General features: G+C 20.2%; 1 protein-coding gene across 2 annotated transcripts in view; it reads left to right on the top strand.

Annotated features, from left to right (window-relative positions):
• Positions 1-7,114: 7,114 nt before the first annotated feature.
• Positions 7,115-23,131, top strand: part of LOC122512465 — a 39,118-nt gene continuing 23,101 nt past the window's right edge. Inside the window, exons 1-2 of one of the 2 annotated variants that reach the window (XM_043628307.1) lie at positions 7,115-7,574; positions 22,783-22,943. In XM_043628307.1, the coding sequence (XP_043484242.1) occupies positions 22,836-22,943 (108 nt within the window). In that variant the 5' untranslated portion in view covers positions 7,115-7,574; positions 22,783-22,835. Of the gene's footprint in view, positions 7,575-18,840; positions 18,976-22,782; positions 22,944-23,131 lie in introns of those variants that run through there. The other variant, XM_043628306.1, reaches the window with a different exon arrangement.

The following is a 23,131-nucleotide window of genomic DNA, read 5'->3' as shown; positions in this document are numbered from 1 at the left end:
AATAATTCATTATTTAGTTTAATATTAAATGTATTGAGTTGTATGATTGATATACATTAAAAAAAAAAAAATTGTGAAATGTTTATAGGAAAAAAAAAGATGGAAATTTCTCGCTGGAATTGAAAATTATAACGAGTGTATTTAAATATTTCTAAAGGATCTCGACCCTAAGTTTACGATCATAATATCATAGATGCTCAGGATGTGTATGTAGAGCTCGTTTTATTTCAAAACTCACTTGATCTAGTGAATCATGTTTTCAAGAATGTCTCATTTATCAAACGAGGATGACGATCTAGAAAAAAAAAACTAGGATGATATTTCGAAAGTGTTTATTTTTCCAACAATTACGCACAGTAGACTAGAATTTAATAGGATAAAAAAATCTCCATTTTAATAGGGTATTAATACCTATTAGTAAATAATTAGAAAATAAATAATTGGAAACTAATCAAAAATGCGTGCGTCTAAACGCAACTGAATTAAATTTTGAAATAATCAAGACTGAATAAATCTCCAAAATTTAGAAAAAGTCTTAAAATTCACAATTTAATTCGCAATTGAATTCACAATCAAATTCGGAATTAAATTCAAAAGTAAATTATCAATTATTGAATTATATTAAATTTAATTAGTAATTAATTTGATTCTAAAGATGTTTTATAAAATTTAAATTTTTAATGAATTTGATTAGAAATTTTAAAGGACTAAGATTTTTTGAAAATTTTAATAATTCCAATTTTCTTCTGAAATTAGTTAAATTTTTTAAAAGACATTTAATAATTAATTATTAAATATAATGGATTTAACAGAATAAGAATTTTAGTTAAAAACACTAAAAGAAATTTAATTTTGAAGAAAGTTACAAATCATTGTCAAAATTCAATTATTTTCAAAAGTAATAAAATTCTTCACAGCAATTTAATTATGTTTAATTTTTTTTTTAAATTCTCGTCAAAATACCAATTATCTTTATAAATAATAAAATTCTCCTCCAAAATTCAATTATTTTCAAAAATTTTAATAACATTCTTTGCAAAATATTAATTATTTTCAAAAATTTTCCTCAATTCAATAATTATCAATAATTATTGAAAATTAATCATTTTTACTATTTTAATAAAATTTTTCAAAAAAATTCAATTGTTTAAAAAAAATTATAATAAAATTCTACGCAAACATTTAATTATTTTCCTAAATAGTAAAAATTTCACGCGGGAATTCAATTATTAACAAACTTTTTACAAATTTCTTTGCAATAATCCCATTATTTTCATAAATAATAAAATTCTTTTGAGGTATTAAATTGTTTTCAGAAATAATAAAACTCATCGTAAAATTTCAGTTATTTTTAATTTAATTTTAATCATATTTTTTGAAAAATTTGATTTTTTAAAAAATTTTATTAAAATTTGTCAAAATAATGTAATTGTTTAAAAAGTTTTATTAAAATTTGTCAAAATAATGTAATTGTTTAAAAATTTGTTAATAAAATTCTTTATGATAAATTCAATTTTAAGAAACCAAAAAAAAACAATAATAAATATTTAATCATTATTATTTTTCAATTCAATTATTTCTTTAAATAGTAAAACTTTCCAGAAACTCAATTATTTTCAATAAAATTTCACGAAAGACTTCAATTTTATTATTTTCTTTATTCGTTATAAAATTAATCAGAAAAATTCAATTATTTTCCAAAATTTTTGCAAAGTTTTACTATTTAAAAAAATAATTGAATTGTTTCAAAGGATTTATTAAAATTTTAGAAAATAATTGAATTCTTCTGATTAATTTTATGACGAATAAAGAAAATAATTGAAGTCTTTCGTGAAATTTTATTGAAAATAATTAAATTTTTGCAGTTTTAATATTTAAAAAAATAATTGAATTCTTCTGAATAAATATATAACGAATTTCATTAAAATTATTCAAAACACTACATTATTAAAAAAATCGTTAAGAAATTGTTCAAAAGAATTTAATTACTTACAAAAACTCTAATAAAATTGTTAAGAAAAATTTAATTTTCTATCAATAATTTTAATAGTTAAATTATTGACAAAATCGATTATTTTCAATAAATTAAAGAAATTTTTTTTGAAAAATTCCAATTATTGACAAAATTTTTAATATGTATCTATTCTTCTCAGAATGTAATTATTTTCTACATATATTTAATAAAATTCTGAGAATTGAATTATTTTCTAAAAATTTAAATAAAATTTAATAATAATTAATTGTTTAATTTCAATTTTGAAGAAACACGATTATATTAAAAACATGAAAGAAATTGTTCTTAAAATTCAATTTCTTTCAAAATTTTAATTTAAAATTATTAATAAAACTGAATTATTTTGAAAAAATTCAAAGATATTTTTGAAAAGAATTAGGATTAGGAATTTGTAAATAAAAAAATCTAACTATAAATTTCATTTTAAAAATTTGTTATTGAAAAAAAACGATTAGAATTAAAATTGAATAGAAATTTGAACTAGAATTTTTTTTAATAAATAATTAACTCAATGAAGGTTGGAATTCGAATAAAATAAAATATAAAATAATTTTTTATTGAAAGATTTATAATTCTGTAAAGAATGATGAATTGAATTTAATTATAAATTGTGAAAAAAATTGAAATTTTGTATGAAAAAAATTATAATTAAAATTGAATAGAAGATGAACGAAAAATTTGTTGCCAAATTTTTCTTATTTAACTATATATTTTGTTATTTTAAATATAAAAGTAATATAATATCAAAAATGTAAATTAAGAATAAGAAAGCAGGAAAAATTGATATAAATTGTTATGCAAGCAGGTATATTGTAATAACGAAATTTTAAAGAGATTATGACGTTATTTATAAGGAAATTGTATTCGGAGCGGAAAATCCCAAAGAATCCAAAGTGCCTTGACAGATGGAAATATTTTGCAAGTGCATAATTTGAAGATCAGATATAGGAGAGAGAAAGCAAAAATTTTTATATGTATTCCATGAAACGAGATCGCACAGAAAAACCACACAGATTTCATTATAATATTGTATTTTTTTCGGTTTTTTTTTTAAATTTTAATACAAAGAATTTTTGTTATGTAAAATTTTACATCACTTTCCTAGAATTCCTACTGAGTCATATTTTAGTATTAAAATATAATATTTAGATTATTTTTGCATAGCAGATGTATTACGTCTGGGTTATTCTCAAAATAATCCATCAGTTATTCTCAAAATGTTGTAAAAATTACAAAATTTCGTTGGTATTTTCGGGGAAAAAAATTTCTCGTCTTTATTTCAATTCAGTAGCTAAAAAAATATTCTGCTTTGTTTTTTAAGAAAAAGGAAATTTTTTGGTGAAAAAAACGAAATTATAAGAAGTAATGTTTAGTGAATATCCAACGGCAGTACACTATGACTAAACATAATTATAAATTTTTATACTTTATTGTACTTATAAATTTTTATGGTGAAATAAAAAAAAAAGACAGAACTGGAAGAAGCAAAGGTCGCAGGATCATGTTATAGACACAAATGAGGACGAAAAGGCGCATATATTGAATTGCATAAGGATATGAATTGTTACAAAGTGATTCGTTAATGATGCAAACTATCTTGAGGAAGTTCTCGTTAATAAACTAGTTATGGAACATGAGCATAATGAAATGCAGTTAGAAAGTCTGCTTTGGGGGTCATAGAGCAAAGCCATTGCTCTTGGTGAATTGCCGAGTTGTGCAATAACGCACAGGATCATGTCCATAATAATAATTTGCAATTCTATCCCATTTGAATAAAAAGAAAAGAAAAATATTTTTCAAAGAAAAACTCAAAAAATTAATAGAGCCTAACACTTGAGAGAGTAGTCTTTGAAACGGTATTTTCTTTTTTGCCTCAACCAGCGACTGTTTAACAACTTCAACTCTGATACTCGAAGAGGAGAATAAAAAGTAAACGATACGAATTAGAAATAATTTACACAAATTTATGTATTTATTGTATTTTTAAATTTTTATTATATTTTATTAATAAGTTCATTAATTATTATTGTAATAAAAATATAACAACGTTAATATTTTTTTATTTTATTTATACACTCGTCTTATTGTCACTCTAAAAATTATGAGGTACTCAAAAAAAAGTTCCATTACATTTATTTACGAATATCTTTAATTGTCAAATTATTCGAAAACATCAATAGTTTTATTTAAAATAAATATTTAACCATTATTATTTTTCAAATTCAATTATTTTTTTAAATAGTCGAACTTTGCAGAAATTCAATTATTTTCAATAATAAGATTTCACGAAAAACTTCAATTATTTTCTTTATTCGTTATAAAATTAAGCAGAAGAATTCAATTATTTTCTAAAATTTTAATAAATCCTTTGAAACAATTCAATTATTTTTTTAAATATAGTCAAACTTTGCAGAAATTCAATTATTTTCAATATAATTTTACGGAAGACTTCAATTATTTTCTTTATTTGTTATAAAATTAATCAGAAGTATTCAATTATTTTCTAAAATTTTAATAAATCCTTTGAAACAATTCAATTATTTTTTTAAATTTCAATAAATTCTTTGAAACAATTCAATTATTTTCAATAAAACTAATCAGAAGAATTCAATTATTTTCTAAAATTTTTATAAATTCTTTGAAACAATTCAATTATTTTTTTAAATACTCAAATTTTGCAGAAATTCAATTATTTTCAATAATAAAATTTCACGAAAGATTTCAATTATTTTCTCCATTCGTTATAAAATTAATCAGAAGTATTCAATTATTTTCTAAAATTTTAATAAATTCTTTGAAACAATTCAATTATTTTTTTAAATACTCAAATTTTGCAGAAATTCAATTATTTTCAATAATAAAATTTCACGAAAGATTTCAATTATTTTCTTCATTCGTTATAAAATTAATCAGAAGTATTCAATTATTTTCTAAAATTTTAATAAATCCTTTGAAACAATTCAATTATTTTTTTAAATTTCAATAAATTCTTTGAAACAATTCAATTATTTTCAATAAAACTAATCAGAAGAATTCAATTATTTTCTAAAATTTTTATAAATTCTTTGAAACAATTCAATTATTTTTTTAAATACTCAAATTTTGCAGAAATTCAATTATTTTCAATAATAAAATTTCACGAAAGATTTCAATTATTTTCTCCATTCGTTATAAAATTAATCAGAAGTATTCAATTATTTTCTAAAATTTTAATAAATTCTTTGAAACAATTCAATTATTTTTTTAAATACTCAAATTTTGCAGAAATTCAATTATTTTCAATAATAAAATTTCACGAAAGATTTCAATTATTTTCTTCATTCGTTATAAAATTAATCAGAAGTATTCAATTATTTTCTAAAATTTTAATAAATCCTTTGAAACAATTCAATTATTTTTTGAAATATTTAAACTTTGCAGAAATCCAATTATTTTTAATAAAATTAATCAGAAGAATTCAATTATTGTCTAAAATTTAAATAAATCCTTTGAAATAATTCAATTATTTTTTTAAATAGTAAAACTTGGAAAAATTTTTAGATAATAATTGAATTCTTCTGAATAATAATTTTATAACGAATAAAGAAATTAATTAAAGTCTTTCCTAAAATAATAGGTATTGAGTTTTATTGAAAATAATTGAATTATTGCAAAGATTTTACTATTTCAAAGAATAATTGAATTGTTTAGAAGCATTTATTAAAATTTAAGAAAATAATTCTTTTATTTCATTCAAATAATTAATAATTTAAATAATTTCATTCAATAATTAATTATTATTGTTTAAATTTTCAAAAAATTTCAATATTTCAATATTTCAATTCTTCGATAGAATTCAATTATTTTCTAAAATTTTAATTAATCCTTCAAAACAATTTAATTATTTTTTTAAATAGTAAAATCTATACAATAATTCAATTATTTTCAATAAAACTCAATATTATTTCACGAAAGTCTTTTCAATTATTTTCTTTAATCGTTATAAAATTAATCAGAAGAATTCAATTATTTTCTAAAGTTTTAATAAATCCTTTGAAACAATTCAATTATTTTTTTAAATAGTAAAACTTTGCAAAAATTTTAGAAAATAATTGAATTCTTCTGATTAATTTTATAACGAATAAAGAAAATAATTAAATTTTTGCAATGTTTTAATATTCAAAAATAAATAATTGAATTCTTCTGAATAATTTTATAACGAATAAATAAAATAATTGAAGTCTTTCGTGTAATAATTTTGAGTTTTATTAAAAATAATTAAATTATTACAAAGATTTTATATTTAAAAAAATAATTGAATTGTTTTGAAGGATTTATTAAAATTTCAGAAAATAATTGAATTTTTTTAAAGAATTATATTGAATTTTTTTGAAAATATAAACAATAATAATTAATTATTGAATGAAAATTATTAAAATTATTAATTATTTGAATGAAATAAAAGATAAAATAATTTTTTGTTCATAGGTTTATAATCATATAGGAAAAATAAATAAAATTAAATTAGAATTAAAATATAATAGAAATTTGACCTAAAATTTTGAAAAATTTAATTTAAATAAAATTTAAAACATTTAATAAAATTTTGACACGTTTCTGCAATAATTATATTATCTTGCAGTTCTAGAAGAGTTGGAATTGTAGAAGAAGAAAGAGATGCGAACAAAAAATGTGAAAAGTAATTCACTTTTTATAAAAAATCTTTGCGATGCTAATTTATCTATTCAATGATAATAAAAATTTATTGAATGAATGAATGAATGAATTTTTTTTTCCCCCTCATATGTAATTGTAACGATCGTAAAAAAGGAGGTTGAGAAAAATGTTTGTTTACACTTTGACCGGGATTGGCAGGGGATTTTTACAAAACAACGGTCACTCGGTGACGGTCGAGCTAATATGTTGCGCGATCAATTGAGCGCGCTCAAATTGCGCAATCGATTTCTACTTCTGCATTTTATTTATATATATATATATATATATATATAATTTTATAGTGTCACTATACAATCGACATTGCCAAGAGTTGTTGCGCGACATTTTTTTTTGCGCTCCTTATTTTCCAATTCTTATCTCGAAGTCTCGATCGTTTGACATATACGAACGACTAATTTTCCCCCGGGAAGAGAGGACTTTCTTCTTTCCCTGGCAATGGACTCGCGGCAAGTGTTGATCGAGAGTCCAAGTTAAACCTCACAAAGTTGATCTTCGTTTCTTGTGTGTGAACGCGCAACAATTCTTGGGAGAGAAATTCTTTCCTTCTTCTTTTTTTTTTTTGAAAAAAATTTTTAGTGGGGAAAAAGAAATTGTTGAATTTTTTGTAAAGAAACGAAAATTGTGACCTTTTGCTAAAAATAGAAAATAGATTAGGTAATGGATTTTTATAAATTTTTTTTTCTTCTTCGATGATGATGATGACGGTGAACCGGCCGCTGGGTGATATGTGAATGAAAGTGCTTTAGTGTGTCTAGAGAGAGAAAAAGAGGACACTGAGAACCACTGTGCCGGATAGAAACTTGGTGAAAATAGAGTGAGAGAAACGAAAGGAGAGGAATTCTAAGTAATTATTTTTTAATTCGATTTTTTCTTAAATAATTATTTTATTTGACTGTTACTTTTTGTTCTGTTTTAGTAAAATTCGAAAGAATTTTTATTGAGTCACAAAAATAATATTTTACTATTATTGTTACTAGTATTATTTTTACAACTACTTTACTAGTATCCAGAAAATATTTACTGATTATTTTTATTTTGATTAAATAATAGAATTTACTTCAAAAGACAGAAATTGATTCAATTAAATATATAATAAAAAAATTTGTTTTATATAAATAAAAATTATTTTTTCAACAGTTGACTATTAAATAAATTATTTTTAAATAGTTAAAAAATAGATTTATTTGTTAACAGTCATTCAGTCGTTTATTTGATAAAAATTAATTTTCTTTTCATTGTGTATGTTATATTGAAATTATAAATTAAAATTCACCAAGAAATTGGTACTAAATTGTTTAAATAATAAAAAATTATTATACCTTTATGTTTTTTAATAGTAAAGGATACTTTTAAATTTTTGAAATAGTAAAAAATGAATATAAAATATTTTTGAATGTAAAAAATGAATTTCAAAATATTAATTAATAAATTTTAGGTAAAATTGAATTGATAATTTGATTTAATAAACTTTGTTAAAAATTTTAATTAGAAAATTCAGTTTAAAAGTTTAATTGAGAAATTTAATTCAAAATTATTAATAGAAAACTTAATTAAAATTAAATTGAAAAATTGAATTAAAAAACTGAATTCAAAAATTTAATTCAAAATTATTATTAGAAAGCTTTATTCAAAATTAAATTGAAAAATTGAATTAAAGAATTGAATTAAAAATTAACTATAAAATTGAATTCAAAATTAAGGTTACAAAATCCAATTTAAAATTTGTATTCAAAATTGAACTGAAATTTTAAATAATCAAAATTTTAATTCAAAATTAAATTGAAGTTTTAACTATAAACAAAATTGAATTCAAAATAAAATTCAAAATTGTAATTATAAAGTTTAATTTAAAATTTATCAATATATTTTATTGAATTAATAAATTAAATCCAAAATTTTGATTTAAAAATTGAATACAAAATTTTAATTACAAAATTGAATTCAGAATTTTAATCACAAAATTGATTTCAAATTTGAATTCCAAATTGAATTAAAATTTTGATTACAAAACTAAATTCAGAATAGAATTTAAAATTGTAATTAACGAGTTTAATTTAAAATTTTTAATTTATTTTATTGAATTAAAAAATAAATTGAATTCATCATTTGAATATAAAAAATTCAATACAAAATTTGAATTACAAAATTGAATTCAAATTTCAGTTCTAAATTTTAATTAAAAAATTGAATTTAATATTTGAATTAAAAAATTGAATTTAATATTTGAATTAAAAAATTGAATAAGAATTTTAATCAAAAAATCGAATTTCAATTTAAATTCAAAATTTAAATTAAAAAATTGAATACAGAATTTTAATTATAAAATAGAATTCCAATTTAAATTAAAAATTTTAATTAAAAAATCGAATTCCAATTTAAATTCGAATTTTGAATTAAAAAATTAAATACAGAATTTCAATTTCAAATTTGAATTACAATTTAAATTCAAAATTTGAATAAAAAATTGAATTAGAATTGAAATTGAAAAATTGAACTCAGAGTGCAATTAAAAAATTGAATTCACAATTTTAATTTGAAAAATTGAATTTAAAATCGTATCTCAAAAATTGAGTTTGAAATTGTGAATAAATAAAATACAATTAAAATTTTTTTGTTTCTTATTTAGTTTAAAGAGAAAAAAAGTTATCACTATTAGAATGGAACAAAGGCAAACTTTCTTTTCATTAGAAAAACAAGTGTTTAGTTAAATGAAAGCTAAAAACGATACTATTTTTAGTATAAATTAATTCACTGCATATATAATCGGTTGTAAAGAAACTAAAAAAAAAAAATTTTTAAGTGAATGTTGCAGACCGTTTAGCAAAAGATTGAAGAAGAACTGTCTATTAATATTTGTGTTAACTTGTAATTTAATTCACTAAGCGTGAAATGAATGTCTGCATGCTGTCTAGAGGGATTATTGTATATATTGTCTTTTTGTAAATAGCATAATATTACACGTATTAAAATAGAAAGTATAATTTTATTTTTTAATCGTACGTAATTTCGTCTTTTATAACACATATATTCTTCACATATTTCTACTCACACATGATCTACACATGTTTTATTTATTATATAAATAATTATCATTTTTATCAGAATTCAGTATTTTTTTAATAGAAAAAATTTTAGTAATTAATTTTTTTTATTCTCTTATAACTCTCCTTGTAACTTTTATTTTTTGTTTCTTAATAAAAATAGGCAAATTTTTTTTTCCCCCTTCTGTGATCGACATTTAAATGTTAACTTTTCTCACAACTTTTCGTTTCATTGAAATTTCGTTTTTTTCATTTTACATTATTTTTTTATTTTCGAAAAAATTGGGTTTCTTTTTAAATTGCGTCAGTGAATTGGGAATGACATAAGATCATTAAGATCGCACATTGCAGATCGAACTTGGTTGACTTCCTGTATCTGACCTTTTGATCAGGACGATAAATTTTCAAGTCCTCTTTCTTCCTTGTATTTCTGTTTTTTAATAAAAAAAAAAAAAAAGTTTCTTATGCAATGACACGTTTCTTCGTTAAAAACGTGTTTACTTTTTCCGAATGAAAGTTACCTGATTAATTCATATTGAATTCTTTCCTTTCTTTGACGCTACGTGGCACCACAAGATGCGTGAGTAAAACAAAAGAAGAAAAAAGAATTTTTTTCGTGAAATTTTCGTTTTTTCTTTTTTATTGATAGGTTTGAAATTTTGCATGTTTCATAATTTTGGGAAAATTTTTTATTCTGTTTATTAATTTATGACTTTTAAAATTTTTAATATTGCAAATTTGAATTTAATTAATAATTATTTAGATTTTAATATTTCAGTATTTTTACAATTTTTGTATTTCTAGTATTTTTCGTATTTTCAGTATTTTAGTATTTTTTTATTTTTTGTATTTTAGTATTTTTAGTATTTTTAGTATTTCTAATATTTTAGTATTTTTATTTAAAAATAATTAAATGTTTGCAAAGAATTTTACTATCTTAAAAAATAATTGAATTGTTTCAAAGGATTTATTAAAATTTTAGAAAATAATTGAATTTTTTTGAAAAATTTTATAACGAATTAAGAAAAAAATTGAATTCTTTCGTATATTTTGTATTTTGTATTTTAGTATTTTTAGTATTTTTAGTATTTTTAGTATTTCTAATATTTTAGTATTTTTATTTAAAAATAATTGAATTTTTGCAAAGAATTTTACTATTTTTAAAAATAATTGAATTGTTTCAAAGGATTTATTAAAATTTTAGAAAATAATTGAATTTTTTTGAAAACTTTTATAACGAATTAAGAAAAAAATTGAATTCTTTCGTATATTTTGTATTTTAGTATTTCTAGTATTTTTATATTTTTAATATTTTTAGTATTTTTAATATTTTAGTATTTTTAATATTTCAACATTTTAATATTTGTTAATTCGATACCTCCATGTATTACAATCCTATCTTACGGTGAAGGTTAATACAGTCCTATCTTGCGGTAACGTTCTATACAGTTCTATCTTGAAGTAACGCTTTATACCATTCTATCTCAAATTTTCCAATTTTGCGTAAGAGCCAAATTAAAAGTAAATTCCATATTAAAAATATTAATGACAGTTTGATATTCATAAGATAATTTTTATGTAATTCTTTAAAGATTTTTCTATCATAATATACATAAATAAAACACAATTATATAAAATCAAGCCAAGAAAATGCATTCTTAATACTTCTACAAAGGTTAATTAACCTAATTTTATGACAGGTTAATATTTCACGGGATAGTGGAATGATAAAAATAATGTTGTTAGTTTTCTTGTTTAATTTTAATTATCAATTATTATTAGTTAAAATAAACGTATCATTTTTATGAGTTTTAAGTATAGATACAAATATTTAAATAAGTAAGTAAACGAGGTTTTGATTGTAGAAAATTTTTACACAAGTGAGAATACAAATAGAATAATAATAAAATAATTTAAAAATCTACATTATTTTACTGTAATAAACGTTGAAAACGTCACTCCAATATAGAATTTATAAGTATGTTTCAAGGATTATATTATACTAGTATTTTATTATATATTTCACAAACGATAACAAGATTATAAATTACAATATAATTATAATAATAAAAGTATCTGTAATATTAGTCAAAATAGTCAATCCGAGTCTGAATTCGAATGATCTCAATTTCTACGTCAGAACAAGTCTCTCCTGGTGTAAGAAAAGTTAAAATAAAGCAAAATTAACAGATAAAATAATTACTTTATAAATTTATATATTTTTATTATTATTCAGTAAAGAATTTTTTCCTGATGGCATACTTAAATCCAAAGGGATATCCATTTTCTACCTTTTGTTCTTTTTTGCTTTTCTAACACGATTATACGAATCACATGTGTATATTTTTTTTGACAGATACAAAAACAAAAGAAAGATAGAACACTTTTACTTGGAAGATAAAACTTGTTATTATTTCTAATTACTGTTTTTTATAAATATCCTAATTAATATAACTATTTTAGGTGTTACCATCTAATACAGAATATTTTCTTCTATAATTTTAGCAAAAAACTGAAAAATTGAAAATTTTGAGATAGAATGGTATAAACCGTCACTTCAAGATAGAACTGTATAAAACGTTACCGCAAGATAGGACTGTATTAACCTTCACCGTAAGATAGGATTGTAATACATGGAGGTATCGAATTGAAATATAGTATCAGTAAAGTTTAGTATTTTTTAATTAATTAATTTATCGTTTTTTAATTAATTTTTGTATTTATTTGTTAATTTGCCATTATTCTTAGGGATAATCCGTAAATTATAAATTAATTAATAAGTTTTTTAATTTGTGACTTTTTAATTTGTAGTTTTTCAATTTATAATTTCTAAATTTGTACTTTTTTTATTTTCATTTTTTTAATTTACGGTTTCTTAATTTATTTTTCATTTTTTAATTTCTCTATTTATTAATCAATCGATTTAGTTTACTGGTGGAATTAATTTTTATTTTTCAATTATTTCCTTGTTAATCAATCGATTTCATTTTAGGGTAAATTTACTTTTCGAAATTCAATTAAAATTTTACTATTTTCGATCTGTTCCCACCTTTTTTTCTATGTGTAAATAATTTTGGATTTTCCTTTTATTTTGTGCTCGGTTCTGATGTTAGGTAAGAAATATTTTCTAATACACCTGAAATACTTTCGGTCAAGGTTAATTGATTGCCAAAAGAAAAGAAACTTTCTACTTTAAGGAAAATATTTATATACTTTTCGTAAATTGTTTTTTTTCTTTTTTTTTTTTGAGAAATACGTTTGGAATGTTAAGAACCTTTTTTTCTGTATCATATAAATCAAATGCAAGAAGTGATTTTATTTATTCATTGAGAGTAACATTTTAAAATAATAATAAAAAAAATCTCCCATAAGGTCAATTATTCTGACAGATATATTTTTTTTGTTGGTCTTAAATTCACATTTTTTTACGATTGCACATTAATTTTATATATTTCTTAACATTAATTCTCAAAATCGTGTACTGCATTTTAAATATTGACAGTTATTTGATAAAAAATAATGCAAAATATTTATGAAATTTAGTTAATCGTTTGCGCTGCGTAAGAATGTTGAAAAAGTTTTTGAAATTCAATTTTATGTCTGTGAATATTTAATTTTTTTTTCTAAATGAATAAATAAAATTATAAAAATAAAGAAAATAATACAAATAAGTAAATCAGAATTTTTAAATTTGAAAATAAAAACAAAAATTATATACTTTTTTTAATTTTGTGGAACAATTGATCGTTGGGAACACTTTTAACATTATTGTGGTCTAAGAGATTATTGTCAAGGTGAAAGGAGAGTTTTACTCCATTAACTTTAAAACCTTGTCTCTCAATTAATGTTGATATTTCTTTTACATCTTTACAATGTAATTGATTGTCGTGTAAAATAATTAAGAAAGGTGTGAACTCTAATTTTTTTATTAAAATTCATTTACACTTTTCATCACTTTTTCTTTTAAACATTTATTTATTATTATGATTACAGTTATTATTTTTGTCTTTATTTATTTTTTTTTTTATTTTTCTGCATTTATTGTTTTTGTAATTTTATTATATATTATTATATTATAAATATAAATTATTGTTACTATTATTATTACTATTGATACTATTATTTATTATTATTAATATATTGTTCTATTTATTTGTTTATTTATTTACAATGACGAGACACGTTTATTTGTGCAAAGTAAAATTATTATAATTATTATTCTTATTATTATTTATTATTCAAGTATTATTATTTTTCATATTATTTATGTCATTTATATGAAAAACATCAAAACAATCATCAACTCTCACTTTTTGAAATTATTAAAATTTCTTCTATTATGCGAAAGATGATTAAAAAAGTTAATTATTATAACTTTCATAGCAATTTCTCGTACGCATAAAATATCTTTTTTGTTTATAAAATTTATTTCATATTTATTTTTTATCATTAATATTAATAGTAATTATTATTTATAAACATTTTTTTTTATTTACTAAATAAATAATACGAAGGCCTGTAAATTATTTTTATATTGAAGATTAGAGAAATTGTTAACATTAATTAACAATTGCTATGGTATTTTTAATAAATAATTAATTCAAAAATAGACTATAAAGTAGAAATTGACAATAGAGTATAAATAAGAAGAATACTAGAAATATTAGTTATTTCAATAAAAATTAGAGTATTTTTATTTTAATAAAGATGTATAGAAAATAAATATATAGTGATTTTATTTTGTTTTTAAATTACTTTCTTGTTATTTTTCTGTGATTATTTATAATATACTGCATAATTTGTTTATGTTAATTACAAATAAGAGAATTACAATAAGCAATCAGGCATAACCGATGGCACTATTAACTTAATACGAGACTAATTATTTTTTACAATTTTTATACTATATTTACTGTGATTTAACAAAAAAAACATCACTAACGTCCTACTTTTTATTTAAATCATTCTCACTCATCAGTAATTATAATGCTTCACTTGGAGTATTTATACATTTTATTATTTGTTAATCGACTATAAAGTGTGTTGCCCAAGAAAATTTTATTTTAAGATCCATATGAAACTATAAATATTGTATTCTAGAAAAGTAGAAGACTTGTTTCCATTTAGACTTAATAATTAATAGCATTTTTGGAAATTTTTATACTATTTCTGTATGAGTCAATTTTTACTGTTTCCGAATTTGTCAATTTTTATCATTTCCGGATGAATCAATTTTCACTATTTCCCGATGAGTAGATTTTTACTATTTCAGGTACGCCTGAAGTAAACAATACTATTTTTAGCTCAAGTTTACCTCACAATTAGTGAAATTTACTCTGCAAGGAAAGATTGAATAAAGTAATTTTTACTATTTTTAAGGGAAAGTCTAATATTTCTTTGACCCTTTCTGTCAAATTTTACTATTATTTGGGAGTAAATTTCAATATACGTCGAGAGTAAATTTAAGTGATTTTTTTGTCTAAAACTTACTTCAGTAATAGTTAAATTTTACTAATTTTAGTAAAAAAAAATACATAACTAAAACAACATTAGAAAATAATAAGTAAAATTTTCTTTGGCCCTAAAAAAATTTACAGCTAAAATAGTAAATTTCAGTAAAAGAAAATTAATTTACTTAAATATACTAGGTAAATTTAGTAAAAAAAACATAAAAAGTAAAATTAGTTTTACTTACTTATATTATTTAGTAATTATTAAATTACACTAATTAGGCATTAATTATTTATTTGCATTGAATAGGTATTAGTTATTAAGTAACACTAATTTCCTACTAGTTATTTAGTAATACTAATTACCTACTAGTTATTTAGTAACACTAATTACCTAATATTTATTTAGTTACACTAATTATTATCTACTAGTCATTTAGTAACACTAAATACCTACTAGTTAGTTAGTAATAATAATTACCTACTAGTTATTTAGTAATACTGATTACCTTCTAGTTATTTACTTACACTAATTACCTACTAGTTATTTACTCACACTAATTATCTAGTAGTTATTTAGTAACACTAATTTTCTACTATTTATTTACTTACACTAATTATCTATTAGCTATTTAGTTAAATAAATTATCTAGTAGTTATTTAGTTAAACCAATTATCTAGTAGTTATTTACTTCCACTAATTACATAATAGTTATTTAGTGTCACTAATATACTATTATTTATGTAATTACATTATTTACTTATAAAATTTCACTTATTTACAATTAGTTATTTAGTTACACTAATTAGGTTCATTAGTTACATTAATTATCTCATAAATATTCAGTGACAATAATTACCCAGTAGTAATTTTATTTACTAATTCTTTATTAATTATATAGTATTACTAATTACTTAATTATTATTTAGTTACAATAATTACCAAGTACTTATTTAGTTTCTCTAACTACCTATTAAATATTTAGCATCATTAATTAGCTAATAATTATTTTGTCACAATAATTACTTATCAGTCATTTGGTTTCACTAATTACCCGTTAATTATTAGGCTTCATTAATTATTTATTAATTATTATGTTTGACTAAATAATTATGATTTATGAAATTACATTATTTACCTATTAATTATTAAACTAATAATTATTAATAATTGTTACTACTAATTAATACCTATTAGTTATTTAATTTTACTATTTATTTATTAATTATTTACTAATTATTTAGTTACATTAATTACCTAATAGTTTTTTAGTCACGATAATTACCTATTATTCATCTAGTTTCACTAATTTTATTTATTAATTATTTAACTTTACTAATTACCTATTTTTAACTTAGTTAAAATAATGATCTATTAGTTTCTTAGTTTCTCTAATTACCTATTAACTGTTTATTATTTCGTCACAATAATTATTTATTTAGTTACACTAATTACCTAATATTTTTGTATTCATAATAATGACCTATTATTTATTTAGTTTCTCTAAAAACCTATTAATTATTTATCTTTACAAATTACCTGCTTGTTATTTAGTTTTAATAATTACCTATTAATTAATTAGTTCTACTAATTACATGCTAGTTATTTAATTTCATTAAAAACCTATTAATTGTTATCTTTACAAATTACCTGCTAGTTATTTAGTTGCACTAATTACCTATTAATTAATTAGTTCTACTAATTACCTGCTAGTTATTTAGTTTCACTAAAAACCTATTAATTGTTATCTTTACAAATTACCTGCTAGTTATTTAGTTTTACTAATTACCTATTAATTAATTAGTTCCACTAATTACCTGCTAGTTATTTAGTTTCACTAAAAACCTGTTAATTATTTATCTTTACAAATTACCTGCTAGTTATTTAGTTTTACTAATTACCTATTAATTAATTAGTTCCACTAATTACCTGCTAGTTTTGTAGTTTCACTAAAAACCTGTTAATTATTTATCTTTACAAATTACCTGCTAGTTATTTAGTTTTACTAATTACCTATTAATTAATTAGTTCCACTAATTACCTGCTGGTTACCTAGTTTCACTAGTTACTTGTTAATTAACTTTTAGTAGTTATTTAGTCATACTAATTATTTAATATTTGTTTAGTCATACTAATTATTTAATATTTATTTAGTGTCACTAATTAACTATTACTTATGTAATTACATTATTTACTTATTATTTTATTATTATTATAAGTATACGTTAAATTTAGTTGAATAAATTAATTTTTATTTATGAAAGTTAAATTGTACCTGAACTTATATAATTTCAATATTTAAACCATTTAAAGAAATATCATTTAATTGATTGAAATAAAACATTTTTTGATTGAAGTAAATATTTTTTTGATATAATAGACAACTAATCGATTATTTGAATCAAATAAATTTTTTTTGTCTACATTTACTATTTATTTGTAAAATTTACTAAGCTGAAGGCAAAAAGTCAGTCACTAATGCAACATTTTTACGATTTCAAATTTAGAGAATAGTGAAATTAGTAAAGTTTACTTTGTACTTAGTAAAATTTACTATTTTCACTATTTTATTTTTACAATTAAACAACGAGTGAAGTTAACTTTTACTACAGTAAAAGTTAACTTCACTTGTTGTTTTATTTGTAAAAATTCAATATTTATAAAAATTTATAAATAAATTATTTTCTATTTTTATAAAAATTATTAATTTATTATGTTTTGAAAAATAAATTAAAATCATGAGAAAAAATGGGGGACTAATTCCCCTGGGTCTCGAAATAATTCCGGGAAAATTCAATTATTTATTTATTTATTTATAGAAATTTTATAAATTTATTTTTTTTATATTTATAAAAATTATAAGTTTATTATTTTTATATTTATAAAAATTATAAATTTATTATTTTTGTATTTATAAAATTTATAAATTTATTATTTTTGTATTTATAAAATTTATAAATTTATTATTTTTTGTATTTATAAAATTTATAAATTTATTATTTTTTTATTTTTAAAATTTATAAATTTATTATTTTTTTATTTTTAAAATTTATAAATTTATTATTTTTTATATTATGTAGATTGAATTGATCACTCGGCAGTATTTAATAATTGAGAATTAGAATTTATCGATCACTCCGAGTCAGGTAACCTGACTCGGAGTGATCGATAAATTATAATTCTCAATTATATTTTTTATATTTCTAAAAATAAAAAAATACATTATTTTTTATTTTTACAAAAAAAAAATTAACATAAACATAAAAAAATTCTTTTTTTTAACTAAAGTCATCAACTCAGCATCCAGGACAATGTACCTATGCAATTAAGTATATTTTATCTCCATTACAAAGTAGAATCTTTTTTTTAATTACATGCATAATTTATTTCTCCTAAGCTTCATCATCATCATCCCCTCCCTGTATATACATATATATAAAAATATAAAAATATAAAGTGGGTTCAATAGACATCAATGGGTTCAGCTTTTAAATTGAAGTCAGCCTCACCCAAGAGAGGGAAGTTTATATATTATAAACCGTAGGAGAGTGTGTTGTATACAGAGAGAAATAAAGACAGACAGACACAGAAGTTGATTCTCGATTCTTGAGACGACGAAACGAAACACACATGCTCGCGTTCGTTTGCCTCTGTAAGACTTGGGCACCTCCTTCTCCATAATCCTCAAACGAGCCTCGCACTCCGTGAGGTACACATCTGTCACGCATTCACGCACTTCACGAAAAAAAATCAGTAAGTGTTCGCCAAATTGAAAAATGAAAATCAAAATTTATTTTTTTCGCCCATTGGAAATTTAACAAAACAAAAAAAAAAATTGAAACGCGCGTGCATGTGTTTATTTTTGTGAAGGGAAAAAAAAATCACTGCTTTTGTTATTTTTTCGTTTCATGCTTTTTTGCACTCGAGGTGTGGTGATTTTTTTGCTTTTTCGTTCTATAATCGGTGATTAGTGTCGTGGTTTTTTTTTTCGATTTGAGAATTTCATCTTTATTATGAAATAACTTTGCAAAATGATAATTTTTACGAAAAAATTATTTCAGGCCTTTTTAGGTCAACTACTAGTTGTAGGTCCTGCTAATTTTTCCATCACAGGAATTTGACATTTTTTATTTATTATTTATTTTTATTTCTCGACATTTTTTGATTTTTTCTCTCGTTTTTTTCTTTTTTCTTCTCCTTTTCGTCTATTATTATTTAAATATATTGAATTTCTGTTAATATTCACTTTATGTAAAAGTTTATACTTTCATATGTACTTTCATTTGTAGGTTACTTACAAACTTATGTAAGTAATGTTGTTTAATTCAAATCTAGACAAATTTCAGTGTTTTGTTAATTAAAGAAAAGAGTGATGGAAAAACGAGAGGGGAAAATTTATTTCTTCTTTTCTTTTGTGAAAATTAATCCTAAATAGAGTGGAAAATATATTCATTTTTCTTTTTCTTTTTCATTTTTTTTTTATTTTTGCATATAGGCATAAAGAGTAATGAGGTAAAGTAAAGAATCTATTACAAAATGTTTATTATGAACTTTGCACGTTTTGTTATTTTTAACGAAAGACAAGTTGTCATGCAAGTTATACGAGTTTTTCCCATTTAGATCGTTTTTAAGTTAAACGACTTAATTTCGTTGATTCCCTTAGCATAACTGGAATTAATTGTAGTCCTATTCCCAAGCCTCTTGTTGCAATACAGGTGAAAGATCACGAGGATAAAAATAGATTTTTAATTATGCTCTCCAAAAAGTAATTTTATATTTGGCATTAATTTTTCTTAATTAGTACTTTTTTTAACACTTGTTGACGAGTACATTATTGATTATTGCTTGGTAATTAAATATCTAATAAATAATCATTATTGTTATTTATCACATTTTCATTGTTATTTATACAAAAAAAATTACAATAATTAATAAAGTACTTAATTAATTAGTTAATTATTTAATAATTAATCATTAATATTATTTAGCTCATTTTTATTATCACTTATGCAAACTAATTACAATAATTAATTAATTAATTTTTATTATTATTATTTTTTATATTAATAATTGATTGTTTACACTGAGAAAACAATATATTTGAATCAAACCTAATTATCTTTGTTATTCGGTCAACCAAAAATTATTTTTGAATTAAACACAATAATTTTAATTCAATACATAATAAATGAGATTCAATAAAAATTACGTTTAATTCATACTTACAAATTTTTTTGCTTGACTACTTATTTTTGAATTAAAAAAGAAGTTTTTCTCAGTGTAGGTCCTCGAACCCTGCTAGTTGCAGAGAGAAAAAATTAAGAGTAATAATAATAATAATTATTATTATTATTATTATATTTTCATTAATTAACCATTATTATATACTAACAATTAATTACAATTAAAAAAATAATTAAAAAGTAAATAAATAATAAAGAAATATTAATTTTTTATTGCTAATTAGTAAAATAATAATATTCTAATATTTATTTTGTAATATATAATTATTAATATATTACTATTAAGTAGAATACTATTAATTAGTACAGTGTTATGAAAAATATAATTTTTTATATATTTTACAACCTACCCTAAAAAATTATTAATTACACTTATTACTTTTTGGTTCTTTAGTCACACTAATTTTTACCTATTAGTTATTTAGTTAAACCAATTAACTAGTAGTTATTTAGCTTCACTAATTACTTAACAGTTATTTAGTCATAATCATTATCTATTAGTTATTCAGTTTCACTGATTACCTACTAATTTTGATCTTCACTAATTACCTAATATTTATATAGTTGCAATAAATACCTATTAGCTACTTAATTACCCTAATTAGGTATTAGTTAATTAGTTAAACTAATTACCTAATAATTCTTTAGTTACATTAATTACCTGCTATTTTTTTAATTACAATAATTCTCTATTAATTATATAGTTTCACAAATTACCTTCTAATTATGTATCTTCGCTAATTAACGAAAAATGATTTAGTCACAATAATAACTTATTAGTTATTTATTTAACTAATTACCTATTAATAATTATTTAGTTTCACTAATTAATATTTTTTTCTTCTAAACAATTATTTTTCAGTTATTTAGTTTTACTAATTTCCTGCTAGTTAATTAGTTTCACTAATTAGCTGTCAATTAATTAGATTCACTAATTAGCTGTTAATTAATTAGTTTTACTAATTACCTCCTGGTTAATTAGTTTCACTAATTACCTCCTAGTTAATTAGTTTCGCTAATTACCTATTATTTATATAATTACATTATTAGCTTTATATTAAATTACAGTAATAAATTATTAATTATTTAGTTCCACTAATTATGTATTTATTTGTCAGTTACAATAACTCCTATTTATTTTATTTAAATTCGTGTTAGTTTGGAATTTTTTACTTTTTTCTAATTAACAGTTATAATTAATAAAATCATTGAACTTTTATTCATTCTTTTTACTTATTAATTAATAGTTAGTTAATGGAAGTAAATATTAATAGTAAATTAGTATAAGTAAAAAAAAAATTTATTAATATAACTATATAACTGAAGGTTAATTGGAGCAACTTAATAACTAAGAGTTAATTAGTATAACTATGTAACTGATGCATAATTAGTGTAATTAAATAACAGATATTTAATTATTATGACTATTTAATTAGTGCTTGATTATTGAAGCTAAATAATTAGTAGGTAATTAGTGAAACTAAATTATTAATAGTTAATTATTGCTATTTAATAACTAATTATTAATTAGTGCTGCTAATTAACTAATTGTTAATTAGTGCGACTAAATAGCTAATTGTTAATCAGTGGGACTAAATTACTAATAGGTAAAAAATTCGACAATAAATTTGTTAATTAGTGACTTAAAAAATTGTTATTATATTTTTAATATTATATTTTAATCATTAGGACTAAATTACTAATTGTTAATTAGTGCGACTAAATAGCTAATTGTTATTCAGTGGGACTAAATTACTAATAGGTAAAAAATTCGACTATAAATTAGTTAATTAGTGACTTAAAAAATTATTATTATTATATTTTTGATTTTTGCTAATTAGTTCGACTAAATAACTATAACAGATAATTAGTGCAACCAAATAATTTATAGTTATACTAAATAATTATTTCTTTTTTAATTTCTATAATGAACTGTTAATTATTTTGTTCCTTATAATAATAATTAATTACTTAGCCAATTATTAATTAATTATTTAACATAATTTTGATTAATCAGTTAACAAACTGTGAATTAGTCAGTTTTAAGATAATGTAAACTATTTAGTACATCCTTTATACTAAAAATACTGTAGTTTAATATTAATTAGCTACTAATTAGCAAACAAGCTTAGCAATTTTAATGAGATTACATTTTTTTCTTATGAAAAAATTGACTAAAGAATATTAAAAGAAATTTTTTTTTTTAAATTAATTGAAAACATTTTTTTATTATGTCGCAACTATCGTCCTTGATTATAACGGCATATAGAATATGTAAGAATGAATTACAGATATAATAATAAAATATTATTTGCAGGAAATTTAATTTTTTGAAAAAAAGAGAGAGAGAGAGGAAGGAAAAATTGAAAAATGAAGACATCTTGCATTCTCTGTGGACTTTTATTAGTCATTGGTATTGTTACCTCAAGTCCTGTCGTTAAACGCGCTGCCGAGGATGATCTCAGTCCATTAAATGAAGTGAGTTGATACCATATTACTTGTCAATCACACTGATATCTTTATTTTGTTAAAAATGTTATTATTCCTAATTATTCAAAATTATTTTGATAATTATTTAAAATTATTTAATTAATAATTTAAAATTATTTAAAATTCAAAATTATTTAAAATTCAAAATTATTTAGAAAGTTATCAATTATTATTCA

This window comes from Leptopilina heterotoma, unplaced genomic scaffold, assembly GCF_015476425.1.
Source record: "Leptopilina heterotoma isolate Lh14 unplaced genomic scaffold, ASM1547642v1 Lhet_99, whole genome shotgun sequence".
Lineage (NCBI taxonomy): Eukaryota > Metazoa > Arthropoda > Insecta > Hymenoptera > Figitidae > Leptopilina > Leptopilina heterotoma.
Note: the sequence above shows the minus strand (reverse complement) of the source record. Positions and strands in the feature narration are given on the sequence as shown.